Source organism: Dioszegia hungarica (assembly GCF_025882075.1).
Source record: "Dioszegia hungarica strain PDD-24b-2 chromosome Unknown MKK02contig_19, whole genome shotgun sequence".
Classification (NCBI taxonomy): Eukaryota; Fungi; Basidiomycota; class Tremellomycetes; order Tremellales; family Bulleribasidiaceae; genus Dioszegia; species Dioszegia hungarica.
This window is the reverse complement of record NW_026515776.1, coordinates 405563-423957: the sequence shown is the minus strand read 5'-3', so window position 1 is coordinate 423957 and position 18395 is coordinate 405563. Positions and strand designations below refer to the sequence as shown.

Here is an 18395-nt window from a genome sequence, read left to right as displayed (position 1 = left end):
AAAATGGCTTGCTGGGAAGCACGTTCCCCTCTTGGAGATCCATTCGCCACACCTGGAGACTCCACATTCCTCAATTTCCCCCAGTCCGTGCGTCAGCCAGAAATATTTCAGCGCGTTCAGAGCGGAGGGGGTATTGTCTTTGTTTTTGTTCACCTGCTAGTACTCACCACAACCCTCACAGCATGCCCCTTTACAAGATCACCGAGCGCCGGCTGAAGCGAAAAGAGCGAGACGAGGAAGATGGGATCGCCATCCTGAAAGCGGCGTTGAGGGAGGAAATGGGCGGAGGCGGGGACGAGACCGATGATGAGGAGAGCGAGAGTGATTCGGATAGCGATAGTGAGGGCGGGAGTGGCAGCGGCAGCGAGGAAGAAAGCGAGGAGGAAGATAACGAGGTTATGGGTGAGGAGGCCGCAGCTGGGCCAAGCGGTGCAACGGGGAACGAGGACCTCGACGAGGACGAAGAAGAGGACGAAGGCGAGCTCTCCCCTCTCGAATCCCTATCCGACTCGGAAGAGGACGAAGACGTCGGCCCTCCACCCATGTCTGTAGCAGAGGCGGCCAAATCGCCCATCTACCTCGGATCGGCGGTCAAGAATCGGCGATTAGGACCGTTCTCGCGGTGTGTGCTTTGTCCCGGCAAGTTACTCCAGTCGGAAACGGTCATCAAGCAGCATCTGGCCAGTTCTGTAAGATATCCCACAGAGGAGGAGAGCTAGGGGCTGATGGATAGGTTCATAGACGCGCGGCGAAGCGATATCAGACCCGCCTGGACTCTTCGGTTCCGCTAGAGACGGATGATCCGAGGGAGGTGGTGGAGCAGATCTTTGAGGCTTTGGGGAATACGCAAGCGAGAGAACCCAAGGCCAAAGCGAAGGCACAAGAGCAGAAGGTGAGCTACGACCCCCTCTGACTGTAGAGCAATCAGTTGACACCTCAGGACGCCGCCCCATCATCACCCTCCAACCCCAAATCACCCAAACCTACCGCGTCATCCACCCCTGCACCCCCCAAACGGCCCAACAAGGCCGAACGACGAGCAGAGCGCGCCAAAGCGCTCTTGAGCCGGATAGGCGACAAGGCTACTGGGGAGCCGATGCAGATCGCGGAGGTTGTGGCGGATGCAGAGGAGAAGGGGGAGGCGGTCGGCGGGGTCAAGTTCAATCGGGCAGCGAGGCGGTTATTGGCGCAGCAGGCGAAGGCAGGTGGATCGGGTAGCGCTGAAGTAGCGGGCGAGGGAAAGAAGGGTGGTGCGGCGGAGGAGGATGCGAAGAAGGGCGAGAAGCCAGAGGCAGGGGATAAGGAGGGGAAGAAGGGACGAATGGGGAAGGGGAAGAAGGACAAGAAGGGCGAGAAGGTCGATGCGAAAGTAGGGAAGGAGCAGGTCACGTTAAGCGAGGGAGGGACACCGGCGAAGAGGAGAAAGGCGAAGGCGCCGAAAAGTGGGGAATAAGCCGAGTCAGACTTGTAAATGGCGATGAGGCTGAATGATATGAGGCGGGAAACGCAGACTGATGTAGCGATCATCATCCCCACCATTAACGACGCTCGTATTTACAATACTGATATCCCGCTTGTGGGGCGGAGAACGCACACACCGCTCAGCTCGATGATGTTAGTGTCAATGGCGCGCATCGCGTCGCAGAAGGGGTAGCGGCGTCACAAAACCAAAACTAGCGCGCCGAGCTCGATATAGTGGGGATTATTCGGGATGGACCGATATCGGGCAAGGTGGCGGCATTTCGGAGAATGAAGGGATAGCAATAATCTGGGCTACCGAGTGACAGCTCACAGCCTCTCCATGCTGCCCTGTAAGAATGGCGCTGACATTATTTCGCGCCCATGCTCACCGCTCCCCTGCAAAATGCCAGTGTGTTCCAGAGCTTCTTCTAGGTAAAGTAGGCCTCAGACCCAGCTACGGCCAGGGGCTGATTGACAAGGGTTGCTCAGCACGTCACAGATACTGAAAGGACACCTATCCTACGGACTGTAGGCCGACGACTTGCAGCTTTCAACCCCCCTTATTTATGCCCAACTCACCGTCCGTTGCGTTGCCCGTCCTGAAATCAGAGAATCGTCTTCGCCACCGCGAATCATTATCTGCGCTTTTCCTCTCCACTCATACTGCGCCCATGGCCGACGCAATGCCGACCATCGAGACCTCCTGGGGGACCATCCCTGCTCCTGACCCAACTGTCCCATTGTCGCGATCTGATGATTTCCTCCATTCGCTCATGTCCGACAACTTTGACCCTCAATCAGGAGCTCACCTGCTCGAAGACGACGTCATGCGGCTCATATGGCCATCGTGTTCGGATCATACGCTCAAGGCGTTTGCTGGCGCATACCGTGGATCCCTGCCATTCGTCATCAAGGAATTTCAAAATCGCAGGTCACGGATGGTTTGGTCCACTGAGTATGACGAGAGTGGGAAAGAGATCCTCATCGAGCGCCCGCGTGGCAGTAACATGGAGGAGAGCGAGATTGCAACAGGCACACTCGGCGGCTTTTGGTCATATCTCAAGGCAGGCAGGCTTGAGTTATATGAATCCTACATGAAGGGGAAGGAGGTACTGACAGACAATGAGAACATGATGGAGAACGTGCCGGCGCCAGGGGACAGCATGGAGGCTTGCCGGCACTACACCTACGTGCTGGATCTTTACCCGTCACCAGACCCACCCACGCATTCAGGCACTTTATGGGTGAATCAAGGTCGCCCCTCGCCATCCTCCAGCAAACTCGCCAACCCCAAGATCTCGGCTCCAGATCTCGCGGCGGTACACTTGATCGCCATACAACACCCCGATGCCGCAAAAACCACCGAAGGTTCCTCGGCCGCACTGCCCACCGCAAACATACTACGCGAGATCGTGAAGAGCATGAAGTACGAGCTCCCGTGCGTGACCGCAGCATCCACCCAAAGGGCGCTCAGTGCGGCTTGGATGACGCTTGATGCACTGAAGACCCCATATCATGTCAGTGACCTTTCCGAGTCCGACAACATCATCTTCCCGAACTGCAACACAGGAATCGCTCAGGAGCAGCAAGGAGCACCGCTGCCCAACATGGTGCAGCCGGACAGCAGGAGGCCGCGCAATGGAAAAGGTGGTCTTCGCCATCTCGTGACAGAGTTCGACTGCGACGGGCAGGAAGACTTTGCCTACGCCGAGAGACCAGACATCTCGCCCCGAGAACACCTCGATCTCCTCGCGGAGCACATTGCGGAGCTCGCAGATCGAGCCTTTGCGAGCAAAGTCCACTACACCGTCGTAGGAAGTGAAAGCCTCCGCCGCAGCGCGTTTGGCATCAAGGCGGGACAAGACCCTATGGATGAGCTCCAGACAGAGGTGATGCGATTGCTAGAGGGTCGCGAGTCCTCTGTCGACTTCAAGACGACCGAGGAGGCGCGCAAGCTCAATCTCCTCGTTGGGTGCTGGCATCGCCATCCAGACGCAAAAGAGATTCTGCGCGAGAATGTCTTTACCACCCGTGTCTTTCCCCCTGGGTAATGCTGTGGGCCTTCGCTACCCCTCGATCACTCACGACTCGGCCCTGCCTACACTGCCTTCATTGCCACCTCCCCATCGTATCCCCGCATGTAGTATCTGTTTTAGGTTATGATTCGTTAGCATTGCGTCAATGTGCAGTCATTGTATATGAACGATTCGATCCGGCCTAGAAACCGCCGTGTGATGCTGGACCTCAGATTTTGCGGAATCCGCATTTAGCTCAGTACATTTCCACACACCTCAGTGGTTCACACCATACTCGGCCGTTCAGTATCGGTACACGTGATCCACCAGGGTATCCGTGAGCGACACTATCCTGCGCAGGCTATGGTGCCTCACTTGCCGTCGCCGACCAGAGTTGCATAGCCTGACCTTAGACCTGTAACCCTGCTGAGACTGCGCCAGGATTCCCACCTAGTACCCCACCGACTTGAGGTAATCGCCCAGCTTGGAAACGACGACGTTGGCTTCTCCAGCAGGCGTCGGTGTGTCGTACTGAGCAATCAGCCGCGTTCCCTGCTCATTCCCACATCCAGGCCGGAGAAACATACCTCAGCAACGAGGATAGCTTGCGTCGTGGGAATCAAGAAGACACCTCGTTCCTACTCAGATCAGCTCATCTTCTCCCCACCACTTCATCAGATGAAACAACTTACACCCTTCCGCCCGACAACCTCCTCGTCGTCCGCTTTTATAGTCATAAACTTGAAGCCGCTGAGGGTGATACCGCCAGCTATGGAGTCAGCCCATCTCCCATCCCGTGACACCAGACCGGGTTTTCTCTGCTGATTCGCGTGATGACTCACCCCGTGCCTCATCAGGCTTCTGGAAGGCAGTCTTGACGATAAAGTCCTGCTCCTTCTGCGAAAGCTGTTGCGTCAGCTTAGCCTTGCCCAGCCCGACCGAGCCGCGCAGCATCCTCCCGGCTCTCCCTATCCGTCTCCACCTCGTCTTCTGCCTACTTCTCGCTCCTCTTTCGCGAAAGCCAGGCATAGGACGCACGTTGTATCCCGCCGACTGCGCCCAGATACCCCCCTGCTTCCCGATAATCGCCCCCTTGCTGATTTTGCCCGTCGCGAGGAGCTGGTCGTCAACGTATGCTGCCACATCAGCTTCGGTCACTAGGCCATGCCGCGCGCTATCTCTAGATCTGAGGCATATCGTCTCAGGCGGAGGAGAGACTGATGGTTGGGCAGTGCCAGCTCTGCTCCGTCCACTAATATGAGGCGATGCGGACCGAGCGGCATCCCTTCCGGGACTAGACCGCGGCTCGAGCTCGGGATGCAGGACTCCCCATAGAGTAGTCAGCTCACCTTGCCAAGACATATTGAAGGTGTCGTTATGTGTAATTAGACGCGGGTAGGAGGTCGGGTAGGTGATTGCTGGACGCTGGCAGAGACTCTGGGTCAGCGGTGCTGCACCACGCGATGACGATGTCGGTCGCCCGGCGATCCCCGGTCTGCGGAATGAGGTGTGGGTGGTTTTGGGTGGGCCTCAGTACGCAGTGCCTAATTGCACGTGACGCTGCTATGCTATGCAAAAGATGGCTACACTCCTACTCCTGCTGCACTACCTAATCTGCCTCCTACGCACCCTCCAGTCCACTAATCTATTGTCCACATCCTAGTCCTATATCAAGCTGCACAATGTCCAACCCCACTCTTCTCCTCATCGCCTACGCCCTATCTCCCCTCTCCCGCCCCAAGCGAACTACCCACACTCATCCCACTCGCCCGTCTCTCCCCCATGCCCCCAGCAGGCCCAGAAGACGCATGACTCACATTCGCACTCGCATACCTCCTCAACGCCATCTCCCTCATCCTCGCAATTTCCTTCAACTGTTCCGGGGTATGCGCGAGCGAGGCGAATGTCGGGGTGTACACCTCTTGTGATACTGGGACCGGTACTGCTTCCACGTGACCGTTCCCATTCCCATTGGTATGCCGATACCCGCCATCCCCGCCTTTCATCCCGGCCAGAGAGGCATCGATCAGACCCAGCCTCCCTCGGCCCGATCCAGAGCTCGACCGACTTCCCCGCCCGCTGCCGCTGCCACTGCCGTTATGCACCACAACGACCGGTCCTTCTTCCGCCGTGGCGATGGCTTCCGAGTCGGCAAGGGGGAATATATCTGGTGCGCCAGGAGTGACGAGGATGCGTTTGGGACTGGGAGAGGTGGATGTTCCGGTCCGTCGGGAAGAGGTCGTGCTGGAGTGATCGGCGTCGCCGTCGCCGTCCGCTTCGTGTTCCGAATGAAGACCGTTGTTCCGCTCCCCTTCCTGGGCGTTCGACCGGGGGACAGCCGTCGGGCTAAGACTAGCAAAGCTCGACCCAACCCCTTCGAGATCGCCCAACCCCATCCCCAGACCCTGTACCGCTCCCTCCTCCCCTTCTCCCATCCCTTCCGCCGGGCTATCTTTTGCTTCTTCTACCGCCCCTACTCCCGCTGCACCCCCCGAGGTAGCAACACCAGCCTCCGTCTTCGCCTTGGCCTTCATCACGCTCAGCGCAATACTAGCTCTCCGTTCCGGATCCATCTCTCCCCCAATCCCCACTCCCGCCCCCACATCCATCTTAGCGCCCGCCTCATCGTCGTTATCATGATCATGATGATCGTCGTCCCCATCCGCGCCCCCGTAATCGGACCCACCCGTCCCGCCCGCATATTCCGATCCCGACTGTGACTTAGACTTGGATTGGGATTTCGACTTGGAACGGCTAGATCGACGGTATGACGATCCCGAAGAAGGTGAGGGTCGGCCAATCCCCAGTTCGGCGGGATACGGTAGCGGTAGCAGACCCGGCGTGAGTGGTCCAGCGAGGGGATGATCGCCTACTGACCCTGAGACCGAGGACGAAGGCCGGCGGAATGGGCTCGGAGAGAGGGGTTGGAGTTGCGTATGATGACTATGGCCATTGGCGAGCTGCTGCTGCTGCTGCTGCTGTTGCTGCTGCTGCTGCTGCTGCTGCTGTTGCTGCTGCTGCTGCTGCTGCTGCTGTTGCTGCTGCTGCTGCTGCTGCTGCAGGTGCAATTGCTGTTGATAGTGATGTTGCTGCTGCGCGAAATTCGGGTGGAGCATCCCTTGACCCTGCGCTTGTGCTTGCGCTTGCCCGCCGTGAGCCGGTGACTGCAGATACATCCCCGGACTGGGGTACGAGAGCATCGGCGAGCTCTGACCGGCGCCGCCGACCCCGCCGCGGCCGTTGGCGATAGGACTGGGATATCCGAGCGGGTACGAGACCGGGGACGAAGCGGAAGCCATCGGTGAGATGGGCATGCTGGCCATGCGTTGGCCGTGGCCGGGAGCATGACCATGTCCGTGGCTGTTGCTGTATCCATGGGAGTGGCCATTGACGAGGCCATTGCCATTCGGGTTCATCATTCCGTAGTTGAGGAGAGGGGACGGAGGGGGAGGGAGCTGGATCCCGGTGGATGCTATGAGCTGCTCGAATTGGTTCAAGCGGGCAGCTTGGACAGAGAGGAGTTGGGTGGTATGTGCGAGTTGGCGTTGGAGCTGGATATGGGGTCAGCGATAAGTCCAGCCATAGCTTGTTCCTCCCATGGCAGCATTCTCCCCTTGTCCTTCCTCCTTCTTCCTTCGCCCCACATCTTTCCCCTTGCCTCCCGGCGTGACTTCCCAGCAGGCCATCGCTTCGCACATGGCACCTTACGCATTCCCATTCTCCGCAAGCCATCCATTCCCCCCAGAGCACAAAATCAATCCAGATCAAAGACTCACCTCCCCCTCCCGTCTCTTCAATTCAACCTCCACCCTCCCTCCCGCCTTTCTCACCCGCTCCACCTCGGCCTTTTGGCTCTCCACCTCCCCACGCGCCTCTTGGGCCTCATGCAACGCCTTGGCCTCCTCCGCCTTGGCCTCCCCAATCTCTGCCCGCAACGCATCAATCGTCCGCTCTTTCTCCAACAACAGATCCTCCAGGTCCATCCCGAACGGTCGGCCGCCTAACGACGTCTTGCGTGAGTGCGCACGGCGGGGCGTAGGCGGGGGCGAGAGGATCGAGGTGGGGTTGAGGGAGGTGTTGCTGCTCGAGTGTGGTATGGGGGCGGAGCCGTGGTGCGAGGGGGCAGGAGCAGTCGATGACTCAGGGATGGAGATGAGGGAGAGGGGGACGGAGGGTGCTCGGGACCTCCGAGGAGACGGCGGAGGGAGTGGCGGAGTAGGTATATTGGCAGGGGAAGAAGACGCCGCTCCTTTACTTTTCCCCCGCTTCTTCTTCTTCCCGCTCGCGCTCGCGGCGGCTGGGGCAGAAGGAGGCAGGTACCCGTCCTCTGGGTAAACGGAGAATCCACCCTCTCGTCTTGAACCCTTCTCGTCCGTATCTGTCGCGACACTTCGACCTGATCCTTCGGGTCCATCCCGCATCTCCTGCTCTGCGGGGTCGGCCTCGGATCGGTCGTCCGATACTGAGGATGCTGAGGCTGATGCAGATACGGATGCCGAAGCCGACCCGGAGGCCGGAGTGGGTTGGAGAGATAGCCGGGACGGTCCGGCGAAGGGTGAAGACGGGAGAGGGATGGACCACGGATCTGGGTCGTGTCCGTGACCGGGTCCGTTCTCCGAAGGCAGCGAGGACGAGCCGACCAGCGGAGAGGAGCTGGGGAGGGATATTTGTGGATGTTGAGGTATTGATGGCGAATCATCCTCCGGGCGCTTGAGCCGGATTTCGGGCGTCCCTCGATCTTTCGGGGTGGCTTTTGATTTCCCCTTGTTCTTGGGCGTCGGGGTCGACAAGGACGTCTCCGCCGCTGCTGCTTGTGCAGATCCCACTTGCGGGGACGGTCCCTCCCCTGTCGACTGGGCCACACTGCCCTTCCTCCCTCTGGCCGAAGAGGGCGCTGGCGATCCCTCCAAAGACGAAGCGCCCGTACTCCCTATTCCCGACCCTGTCCCCTCTCCCTGCCCTTGCCCATTCCCATTAACTTTCAACAAACTCCCCTTGCGCCGCTTCCCATCCCTCTTGCCTCCTCTCCCTCTATCCCCTCCACTCCCATTCCCATGCCCACTAGCAGTTCCAGCCGCACTCGTCCCATGCCCATGACCATTTGCCGCAACCTCCTCCCGCTCCTTCTCCTCCCTCTCCACCCGCTTACTCTCCAGCGCCAACAATGCGCCCCTGGCGCGCGCAGACGACCTTTCCCGCCGACGCCGCTTCCACCGCTCGATAGGGTCGCGCAGGATAAAGTAGATGAAGCCGATGACGAGCGCGAGGGAGGTGATGAGGAGCTGACCGCGCCAGTGGCCGAGGAAGGTGAGGGTCGAGTGGGAGAGGAGGGGCGCGGGGGAGGGGGTATGCCGTGGAGCTCGGCGGGTCGACATGCTGCGTTCTGTTCTCGGAGAGGGAGAAGGTGGGGTGCAGGCCGAGAGGTGCGGGATGGATTTATTCGGTGGATGTCATTCGGTCATTCGAGCGAAGGGGTGATGATGATCTGAAGTATTAGCTTGGCACATGGTCGTGGAGTGCAGTAGAGTCACGAGAGATAGACCAGCAGTAGAGTGGAGATGGAGCAGAAGAAGATAGGAAGAGGACAATAACAAGCTGGTGCAGCTGACGCTGCTGACGCAGTAGGAAGGGAGCCATTGTTGTCATCATGCGACAACGCAGAATCAGGGGAAGAAAGTGTCTCATGTCCCTCGGTCCGGGCGAGCCTCGGCCTCCCAGCTTTAAGGATAAGTACTCACGATATCTCTATACGTCCTCTTGAACGATCCCAATGGATACTCCGAGGTGGTCTCCGTATGACCTTTTCTATACCGCCTACGCCCAGGAATGTCCGAGCTTTCGATCGCTCCGCGATTCCAGCTATTCCCGCTGATGAAGTGACGGGGTGGTTCCAACTCGACGACGAATGTGTCTATTGCTGATCCGCCGACGTGCAGGTGTGAGAGACAGCTCGATCGGTTTGGCAGTTTGCACAGCAACAAGGACAAGAGCGGTCGGTCCACCTTCCCAGCTTCCAATGGAGGTTGCTTTCGTGGTTCTCTCGGCACAACGTAAGGGCAGTGCGGGGGCGACGGGGCGGGTGGCAAGGGCGCTGATGTAGATGATGCCTTTTCTTCTTTTCCTGGCGAACAAGCGGCCACAAGCAGAGTGTATGTGGATGAGCGAGGAAAGGTGATGTTACGGGTGAAGGCAGACAATAAGGTTTGGCTGGGAAAAGGCTGGGCCTGAGCGGAGCACACCTCCACTCCGCCGCCGAGCTTGGCCGTTTTGTACCACACTCTCATGCATCTTTGCCTCTCACCTTCGTAGCGCTCTCCTGCCTGCACATCTTCGCTTAGATGAGCTTGATGCATGCATCATGACAGCTCACATCAGCAGCTGAAGTTGTCGCCACCTGCGTGGGAGGGATCAAATAAAGCCCCGAAGGATTCCAGCTGGGGTCTCCACACCGATGCCGTCATTGTTCCGAGCTGGTTGAATGCGAACGTGCGCTATCTCGACCAGTACCAGCCTTGCCTCTCTACAACTTTTCATACACACTCAACCGCTCGTCTCCCTCATACAAACCTCTCACTCATAAGCTATACACACAGCAGATCCGCTCTCAGCGATTATACCGACTCAAATCGACCTGTGAATATACCTCAACCCCGCCACTCAACCCACAGAAGCAGCTGCGCCTCTCGGCTTCTCTCGCTTCTCGCCTACCGAACCAGCCGCTTCTCTAATTCCTCTTACTCTTTGTGACAATGTCCACCCAGCCCCTCCTCCAGCGGACTGCTAAGAAGGTGAGCTCCATGACTCAGCTGGAAGGGGTATTGGTGATCTTCGTCGATGGACATAGCTGAGCAGTCTAGAGGATCGCACTTCCCGTCCGAGTCGAGCCCAAAGTCTTCTTTGCCAATGAGTGGGTCTCTCCGTCATCCTCTCTCACTAACATCTATTCAGCTCGCCGCTGTGGATTCATCGATCATCCAAGGACATAGCTGACACCGCAGACGTACCTTCTTGTCATGGCTCCACTTTGCCGTCGTTCTCGGCGGTCTCGCCGTGGGGCTATTGAACTTTGGTGATAAAGTGGGTCATCTGACGAAGCTATGGAGGTCTATATTCGATAGTCCGACTGTACAGATGCTGATATCCAGGTTGGAAAGATCAGCGCCGCCATGTACACAATTATCGGTAAGTCGACTGACCCACTTCTGCTTCAAGGCTGTTTCAGCTTCAAAGACCTTCGCCGACGGTCGGCCAAAGCTCTCAAGCTGATACTTTAGCTCTCGCGGTCATGCTCTACGCTCTGACGGTATATCAAATGCGAGCGAGAGCCATCAGATTGCGGACGGGTGCGCCGTACGACGATCGATTGGGTCCTGTGAGTTGTTTGTGCATCAAGGCTGTTCACACGGGGACCACAGCTGATGACATAGACTGTACTCTGTGTCTGTCTCCTCGGTAAGTGTCCTTTCCATACCTATCCACCCCAAGTATCGGGACACGGGAGATATGCTGACTCTTTAGCTGCTATCGTGACCAACTTCATCCTCAAGGCGGTATACGAATAGCCAATCTCATCAAACGAGTCGATACCTACCTCATGCAGTATCGAGACCGATCGGGAAGTATAAGTATCGGGGAGCGGAGACCAGGCATGTATCCTCATATGTTGGTCAGGCGGGCCATCAGCCTACCACACGGCTGCTTGAAGGATACTGAGCTATCTCCCCTACTCCCCGACAACTCTGATCCTTGCGGAACTCTAACCGGTGATTCTGACTCCTTTGGGATGCTCATCGCTTCCCCTCCCGTCGCAGCTCGTCAAAAGGATGAGCCCCTGAGAAGTTGATATTTCCGACTGACTGCCTTTGGTTCCATTGTGCTAGAGATCGAGAAGGGGGGTGGCGCACACTGACCGCTCATCGGATTTATCTACATTACCTCTCCTATTCTCCCCCATCACCCGCTCTATCTCGTTCCCAATCCAGCTCCTCTGGCGGACTAGCAGCCGCCGTTGCGCTGGTCGCGTCCCTCCTGCTGCGATGTACCTCTCCCCGCCCCTCTTCGCTCTGGCCTCACTACGTACGTCTCCCCTCACCCCAACCCCTTCCATACGCCCTCGCAAAAGCTGACCCTCCTAGTCCTCCCGCTCGCTCTCGCCCTAGAAACAGAGTCTGTCCGCATAGGCGATACTGACGTGGACATAGTCCTTCCTGGTCTCCCCTCCCCTCCGACTTTGCTCCGCCCGCGGTCCGAGACCGAATGGATCGACGGTGTCGAAATCACCCTCCCTGGTAGACGACACCTACCTCTGCCGTACCCACCGGCGGTCCTCAAGAGGGATGCTTTGTCAAAGAGGGAATTGGGGAAACGGGCGCCGGCGCCGGGACGCTTGTTTGGGGAGAGTGGACTTCCGGATTGGAGGGATGCTTTGCAGAATGGTATGTCCACCTTGTCTCCTTCTTACCCCTTTACATGTTCCCTCATCGAGCTTGACTCGTACTTCCCTGCTCCTCCGCTTCCATGTTCCCATGCTCCCCTTCTCCCATGTGCACATGCTCCCCTTCGCCCCTGCTCCCCTGCTCCCCTGCCTCCATGTTCCCCTGCTCCCTAGTCCCCTGTTCCCTTTCTCTCCCGCCCCTTCCTCCATGACCGATCTGTTTACAATGTTAGGTGTGCACAGCGCTGATCTACCAGAATCCATCCCCTCATGCGGCCTCACCTCCGCCATCCAGGCAATATCGCACCTCCTCCCTGAACTCCTGGCCGCAAACCTATACGTCGAGGATACGAACAACACTTCCACCACACCTGACTCAGGAGGACCAGGCTCGGTGCTGGTCGGAACGACCCCGTGGGATGTAGCCCCGTTGACTAAGCTGGGGGTGACGGTGCAAAAGGCGAGTATCAATGGCAGTAATATGATGGCGAGTGATATTTGGTGAGCAATCTCGAGGCCGCACTTGCATCTTGCCAGTTCTAAGCCTACTCTTTTGTGCCTTGCAACCTCCTGGCCTCTCGTTCCTCTGCCCGCGCTTCATACCTTATCCTCTTCCACCTCAATCGTCTCCTCTTGTCTCGGCCGTGGTTCACTTTTGCTCCCTCAGAAACATCCTTGTCTCCTCTTGTCTGCACATAGCTGACCTCAAGGTGGCCAGCAGCCTTCGAAAAGTCCATCGAGGCCATAGCACAACCCACAACCTTCATACTCTCTTCCCGCGCCATGACGATGATCTCCGGCCTCCCCGCTTCCTTCAACCTAACGACCAATCCTGATCCACTTCATCCGGACCAGAAACCCGGGCCTTACGCTACGGATATGGAGGCGACGTGGGCGGTACTGAAACGGGCGGGCGAGACGCCCATTACGGTGCAGACGTTCAAGAATGGGTCGGCGGCGGCGGGGTTGCAGCGGAATCACGTCTTTACAGTTTTGAAGGCGGAAGAGGTGGGCGGGGTGAGGACGTGAGTGCTTGTCCATTCTGCTTAGCGATCTTCAATACGTCACGTGGCGGTACAAGGGCTCAGGCGACAGGGCCATAAGCTGATTCAACAGGTTGACACTCCACAATCCCCTCGGCTACGATAATGTCCTCACCTACCAACAAGCCTGGCCCCAGCTATACCTCTACAGCTACCTCACCGGACTCCCCACGCGTAAAGACTTTGGTCTTGAGCGGAGGGCGGACGATGGGTATGTGCCTGTACCTCCTCCTGCCCAGCCGGCCGACGCGCATGCGGTACCTATGCCGGTCCCGATCTCGGTGTCTGTCTCGATGCCGATTCCCATCTCGGTCTCCCAGGCGCCTGCCTCGACGAGCGTCAAACCCGTCTCACAGCCTGTGAGCGTCAAACCCGTCTCACAGCCTACTATCCCACCCAAAGTCGTTCAGCCCGCACCTGCTGTACCGTTCCCAGCCAAGCCGCCAATGAAAGGCGCCACTGGCGCTAAGTACACCGCTACAGTCTCCACACCTCCGGCCGCTCCTTCACTCGCTCCATCCATCGGGGCCGCCGGCGTTCGAGACCCCGAATCCAAGCCAGAAGCAGCGACCCCAATCACGCCTCCGCCAGCATCACCAGTCATGCCCTCTCCTCCCGCGGTCGACAGATCTAGGCCGAAGAAGGACATGGAAGGGGATGAAGGGGCGAAGACAGTCAAGCAGAAGGAGGAGGAGGAATCACCCCCGAAGCAGCCGGTCCCTGCCGGAACGCCATCGGCCGGGACACCCATCACAGCCAACGCAGGAGTCGATACCGGCTCTACTCCTCCGACTCGTCCCTCGCTCTCAGCACCAGTCGCAGCCGCGGGTGATACGAAGCCCAAGCCAGAGCTGGTCGGTCCCATACCGCTCCGTCCGTCAGGGGCGGCACTGCCTAGCTCTTTGCCGGTGATTGAGGCAGAGCGGGAGAAGGGGGACAAGGCGGATGACAAGTCGGGTGACGGGAAGGCGGTCACGCGGCTGCTCGAACCCGCAAGGGGTCCAAAGGCGAAGCCGGCCGCAATGGCGTCGACACCTACTCCTCCGTCATCACCCCGGCTGCCCTCTCATGACCCGGCGGTCAAGGCTGGGCCGAAGATGGGATCGGGCGGTGGGACCGAGCCAGATCAGGGGAAGATGGACGCCCGCCCGCAACCGAAGCCAGGTGGAACTACTGTAGGTGACGGAAAGCATGGAGAAGGCAGCAAGCCGGCGGGGTCAAAAGATGTCGAAGGTTCAGGATCTGGGCAGAGGGAGAAGGAGGGTGAGGGAGACACTGAAGGGAAGGGTGTGAAGGGCCGAGCGGGGGTGAAAGAGATCGCGGGGTCAGCGAGGGGAGATGAGGGACGAGGTTGATAAGGTGCCGACGAGCCTGTGGTAGGCTCAGATGGTGTCACTCTATTCCCTGGCAGTATGGGCCAGTATACAAATACATTGTCCGTGCATAATGGTAAATCAGCCGAGCGTCGATTGTACCACCAGTACCTTTCTTTACGTTTCTAACGATTATATACGATGAGCCTTCCGTCCCTCCGCTTCTCTTTCGCCCCTCCCTCCTAGCTTCTGGGGGCACGACCATTATAATCCTTCCCCGGACTAGCAGTGTAGTTGCCAAAGCAATCATACTGATAGTTAATCTCGCCTATCCGCTTATGAAGCGCCGAGACGACCGTGTCGAACGCGCACAGCCCGTCCTTGTTCCAGGCGCATCCAGGGTACGACTGGTCGATGGGCAGAACAGCGTCATTGAGGATGAACCGGATCTGCTTGTTGGGCGTGCACTGGGGGCAGTTGACGACCTGGACGACCAGATGTGTTGCGAAAGGGACGATCTGGCTAGCGACGAAGCTGCTGCTATTGCTGCGCTTGGACGGGTTGAGGGGTCCGCCCATGGCGACGGCCGAGAGGTTGAATGCGGTCAGAACGTCGGCGACGACGACCTCGTGTGTCGCATCGGCATAGATCGACTGTTTGAGCGGGAAGGTGAGGGGGTTGGCGTCGAGTGTGGAGTTGGTAGTAGAGTTGTAGATGGGGATAGGGGTTTGGGTGAAGCGCGAGACGAATTCTTGGAGGTATCCGAGACCTTGGGCGGCAGAGACAGGGGAGCCCATCCCGTTATTGTAGTAGAAAGCTAGGTCATAGTAGTCTGGATCAGCTTCGGTCAGGGCTTGGGCTCACATTCGTAGTTGTTGAAATCCTCTTCGGTGAAGAGACCGCAGAACTTGGAGTAGCCAAGCGCATCCGTCTCGTACGAGCATAGTTGGAGCATGGCAATGGCATCGGTAGGAGTGAGGGTGTAGCCGCTGATGGACTGCTGGAGGCGCGAAATGGTGCCTATCGTCAGCCAGGCTTGACTGGAACTTACTGTTGAAGGCGTCGTTAGCAAATTTGGCCGAGACGGTGCTGCCGATCTGACCCCTCGCAGCGACGTTGGAGTTTGTGCAGGTCTCGTACGGTGCTCCAGTATTGTTGAAGCCCGAAGCCTCGATGACAATTTCGATATTGACCTCGGACAGGTACTCGGGTACGCCAAAGAAGCCCGCCGCAAAGTTCTCGGCCGTTTTGACCTGTTATCAGCTCAGCCAAGCTGACGACTCACCATACGATCCTGCGATTCAGTGCGGAAGACCGGGAGGACGCCCTGCTGCGTAAAGTTGTTGAGGAGAACGCCATACTGCTGGCGGAACGCCACGCCGAGCTCAAAGTTCTGCAGCCGGCCAAAGGGGGTGAGGAGCTCCGCCCCGAGCTTGTATGTCCAGGTATTGAGGAAGTCCAGCTCGTCCTTGGAAGACCAGCCGCCGCTCATCTGGGTGGCATTGTGGAGGCGCGCAGCGAAGGCGGAGGGAGCGGCGCCCGTGGTTGGGTACCGAGCACCATGGCGGTAGAGGAGGTGCACCTGTTCGATGTTGCAGCCAGCGGGGACGAGGGGGGATGCGTCCGGGAGACCATAGAATGAGGATGGGACAGAGTACCACGGTGAGAGGTTGCCCCACTTTTTGAAGACGTCGTAGGTGGCTCCAGGAGCATCACCGCGGGGTACGTCCGCGACGAGGGGGAAGTTTTGTGCGGGGCCGCTGTTGTAGGCATAAGCGGCAGCGGTCGCGATAGCAGCGGGCTCGACGCCGGTAGCTGTGACGCCGGGGTAGCCGACTTGGGACTCGTTGGGGAAGAGAGAGGTGTTCACAGTGGCTAGTCATCAGCGAGATCCTCATGGGAGGCACTGGACGTACCGCTGGGAGGTGGGAAGACATCGCTCGTGGTGGATCCGACGTAGGGCTGAGCGGTCCAGCGCTTGAGAGGGTTGGCGCTGGCGAGCAGGGGGAGTAGGGAAAAGAGCGCGAGTGTGATCATCGTGGAATCTGGTGGAAGTCGTGGGGTCCTTGAGGTACTTTGGTATCTTATATCTTCCACCTTCACCCATCTAGCCAACGTGCATCCCTTCCCGCCTCCACTTATAGACCTGCATCCTAGCGCCCCGGTACCGGTACTGAAAGCCGCCAAAACGTTCACTGCCGGACGCTAGCCGACTGACGAGGTCGATCCGGAAATAGCGACGGGCGGATGAGATTAGATCCTAGAGATTAGATAACGCTGAGACGACCCGAAAGGGGAGTTCCTCCTTCAGCATCAAAACGAACGTGCGGATACGAACCGCCTGACGTCTGTGGGGAGAATGCAGCGCACTACTGAGCGTTCTGCGGTGCGGTCGGGTCACGCAGAGATCATATCGATATCTCGAGGAATTTGGATGGCAGCCGACACGGATGACGTCACCAAAGGCGGTCGGCGCGGTGGGGCAGAGTGGGGTAGATGAGATGTCGCTCGACGGCCACTATCAGCGGGGGTGAGACAGTAACTCAACGAGGCCGGCTGGCCTGCTAGCTAGATACATGATACATCTCGGGATCCGTCAAAGCCCCTGGGTGGTTGCTAGCTTCAGTCCCGCTAGTACCAATGAGCAGCCCAGCTGATGGTGGCCGCCGCATGATGGCAGGGTTGGCGCCAGGTGGTATGATGTCTGTGGTCGCATCAGGCAGGCGGGTGCAGTGGGAGTAGATTCTGAGCGCGATGGAACCTAGGGATATCAGTACCTGAACTTCACCCTGTCAGGGCGTGGTGAGCGCATACGAAGTCACTTACGCCATCCCGCCTGTTACAGACCGTATCTGTACATCCCCTTCATATCCATCTTGCAGCCCGTATCTGACCTGCAGTCCCTAGTGTTTCATCACCCCAATCTTCTCCAGCCACGCAAACACCACCACAATCATCCCCTCCTGCACTTCCTCATCCGTGACCTCATGGTCCGCCCCATCAATTACCGCCCAGCTCAGCGGCGCATCCGGCGGACACGCCTCGGCCCACCGCCTCATCCGCGTGCGGGCTGTATCGAAACCAGACCAGGCGAATTGATCTCTTTCGGACCAGAGTGCGAGAGTGGGTACGGTGAATTGGCCAAAAGAGGTGGAGAGGGGATGAGCATGGCCGGCGGTGTTATCGTGGGGAGATGTAGGGAGGTCGGAGGAGAAGTAGTCATCATCGCCGCTGGCTGATCAGCTGTGCTTGTCTCCGACCGAAGAGGAGTGAACTTACCCAAGGGCGTAGAGAGAGTGAAGTCTCTTCCATGTCATTTTTCCCCCTGCTTCCGCTCGGAGCTGCGGTGCAACCTCATCCCCATGCTCTGCGATCATACTCTCCGCCTTTCCCGCTTCTCGCATGATAGTCGCCGCCTCCTCTGCCGACATGACATTGGTCTCCTCGTTATGCGCGACACTCTCGCGATCTGAGACGGGAGCCTGAAGTATACCGCCTTTGACGATGGAGTTGGAGTTTTGATCGTTGCGCGTCGAAAGGTACTTGGCGATATCTTGACAACCCGTGGAATTGCCCATCCAGATGAGGTCAGTCATCCCTGCGGTATTAGCTTGATACGTTATCAGAACGCGTATATATGAGAAGTCTTGGGACTCACCTGCATCTGCGAGGTGTCGAGCGAGCGCGGTCGTCTCGCGAGCGTCCGTTGTCAAATCATGGCTCTCGTACCCATCGTACGCGCTGGACCAGTGGAACTGGACACTGTTCGTCAGCTATAACCTGGGTACAGAGATTACACTTACAGCTTCCAGCCCTTCTCTTTGAGAGCAGCGCTTAGCTTGGCCGCGTAAGGGATAGTACCCAGACCAGCGGTCAGGCCACCGATGAAGGCGATGCATTTCGTCGAAGATAGGTCGCCAGATGTGAAGACGGGGTACTTGAATTTTTCGACCGCGAAGAGGGTCAGCTCACCGGCGAGAGGGGCCATCCTAGCTGAGGAGATTTCAGTGGACAGTATGAAGGCTTGATGGGGGATCAAGCAGGAGTCGTTGGGTGAAGGGGGTTTGAGGAATGAGGAGTTTCGGGGAAATCTCGGCGAGTTACAAGTGGCTCAGCCCAGCTCAGCATG

General features: G+C 58.2%; 8 protein-coding genes across 8 annotated transcripts; 4 read left to right on the top strand and 4 right to left on the bottom strand.

Annotated features, from left to right (window-relative positions):
- Positions 1-182: 182 nt before the first annotated feature.
- On the top strand, positions 183-1453 carry MKK02DRAFT_39266 (uncharacterized protein; the record flags this gene model as incomplete). Its single annotated transcript, XM_053090513.1, has 3 exons — positions 183-689; positions 734-892; positions 941-1453. 3 exons carry the CDS (start codon positions 183-185, stop codon positions 1451-1453), a joined length of 1179 nt encoding a protein of 392 aa, XP_052943063.1.
- A 691-nt stretch (positions 1454-2144) lies between these two features.
- MKK02DRAFT_39265 (uncharacterized protein) lies at positions 2145-3512 on the top strand (the record flags this gene model as incomplete). Its single annotated transcript, XM_053090512.1, has 1 exon — positions 2145-3512. One exon carries the CDS (start codon positions 2145-2147, stop codon positions 3510-3512), a length of 1368 nt encoding a protein of 455 aa, XP_052943062.1.
- Positions 3513-3926: 414 nt separating this feature from the next.
- Positions 3927-4838, bottom strand: MKK02DRAFT_34913 (profilin; the record flags this gene model as incomplete). Its single annotated transcript, XM_053089039.1, has 6 exons — positions 3927-4007; positions 4064-4114; positions 4169-4245; positions 4319-4382; positions 4515-4612; positions 4826-4838. 6 exons carry the CDS (start codon positions 4836-4838, stop codon positions 3927-3929), a joined length of 384 nt encoding a protein of 127 aa, XP_052943061.1.
- A 356-nt stretch (positions 4839-5194) lies between these two features.
- On the bottom strand, positions 5195-8851 carry MKK02DRAFT_39263 (uncharacterized protein; the record flags this gene model as incomplete). The annotated part of the gene is made up of 2 exons (XM_053090511.1): positions 5195-7027; positions 7253-8851. 2 exons carry the CDS (start codon positions 8849-8851, stop codon positions 5195-5197), a joined length of 3432 nt encoding a protein of 1143 aa, XP_052943060.1.
- A 1374-nt stretch (positions 8852-10225) lies between these two features.
- Positions 10226-11038, top strand: MKK02DRAFT_34912 (uncharacterized protein; the record flags this gene model as incomplete). The annotated part of the gene is made up of 7 exons (XM_053089038.1): positions 10226-10264; positions 10334-10383; positions 10475-10553; positions 10622-10658; positions 10751-10848; positions 10904-10928; positions 10995-11038. 7 exons carry the CDS (start codon positions 10226-10228, stop codon positions 11036-11038), a joined length of 372 nt encoding a protein of 123 aa, XP_052943059.1.
- Positions 11039-11512: 474 nt separating this feature from the next.
- MKK02DRAFT_29143 (uncharacterized protein) lies at positions 11513-14308 on the top strand (the record flags this gene model as incomplete). Its single annotated transcript, XM_053087725.1, has 5 exons — positions 11513-11552; positions 11612-11911; positions 12168-12411; positions 12621-12935; positions 13027-14308. The coding sequence occupies 5 exons, from the start codon at positions 11513-11515 to the stop codon at positions 14306-14308; spliced, it is 2181 nt and encodes a 726-aa protein (XP_052943058.1).
- A 200-nt stretch (positions 14309-14508) lies between these two features.
- Positions 14509-16303, bottom strand: MKK02DRAFT_18483 (putative acid phosphatase; the record flags this gene model as incomplete). The annotated part of the gene is made up of 5 exons (XM_053085957.1): positions 14509-15098; positions 15131-15286; positions 15318-15519; positions 15552-16141; positions 16183-16303. 5 exons carry the CDS (start codon positions 16301-16303, stop codon positions 14509-14511), a joined length of 1659 nt encoding a protein of 552 aa, XP_052943057.1.
- An 866-nt stretch (positions 16304-17169) lies between these two features.
- On the bottom strand, positions 17170-18254 carry MKK02DRAFT_18446 (uncharacterized protein; the record flags this gene model as incomplete). Its single annotated transcript, XM_053085949.1, has 4 exons — positions 17170-17497; positions 17546-17876; positions 17925-18028; positions 18070-18254. The coding sequence occupies 4 exons, from the start codon at positions 18252-18254 to the stop codon at positions 17170-17172; spliced, it is 948 nt and encodes a 315-aa protein (XP_052943056.1).
- Between the last annotated feature and the right edge of the window lie 141 nt (positions 18255-18395).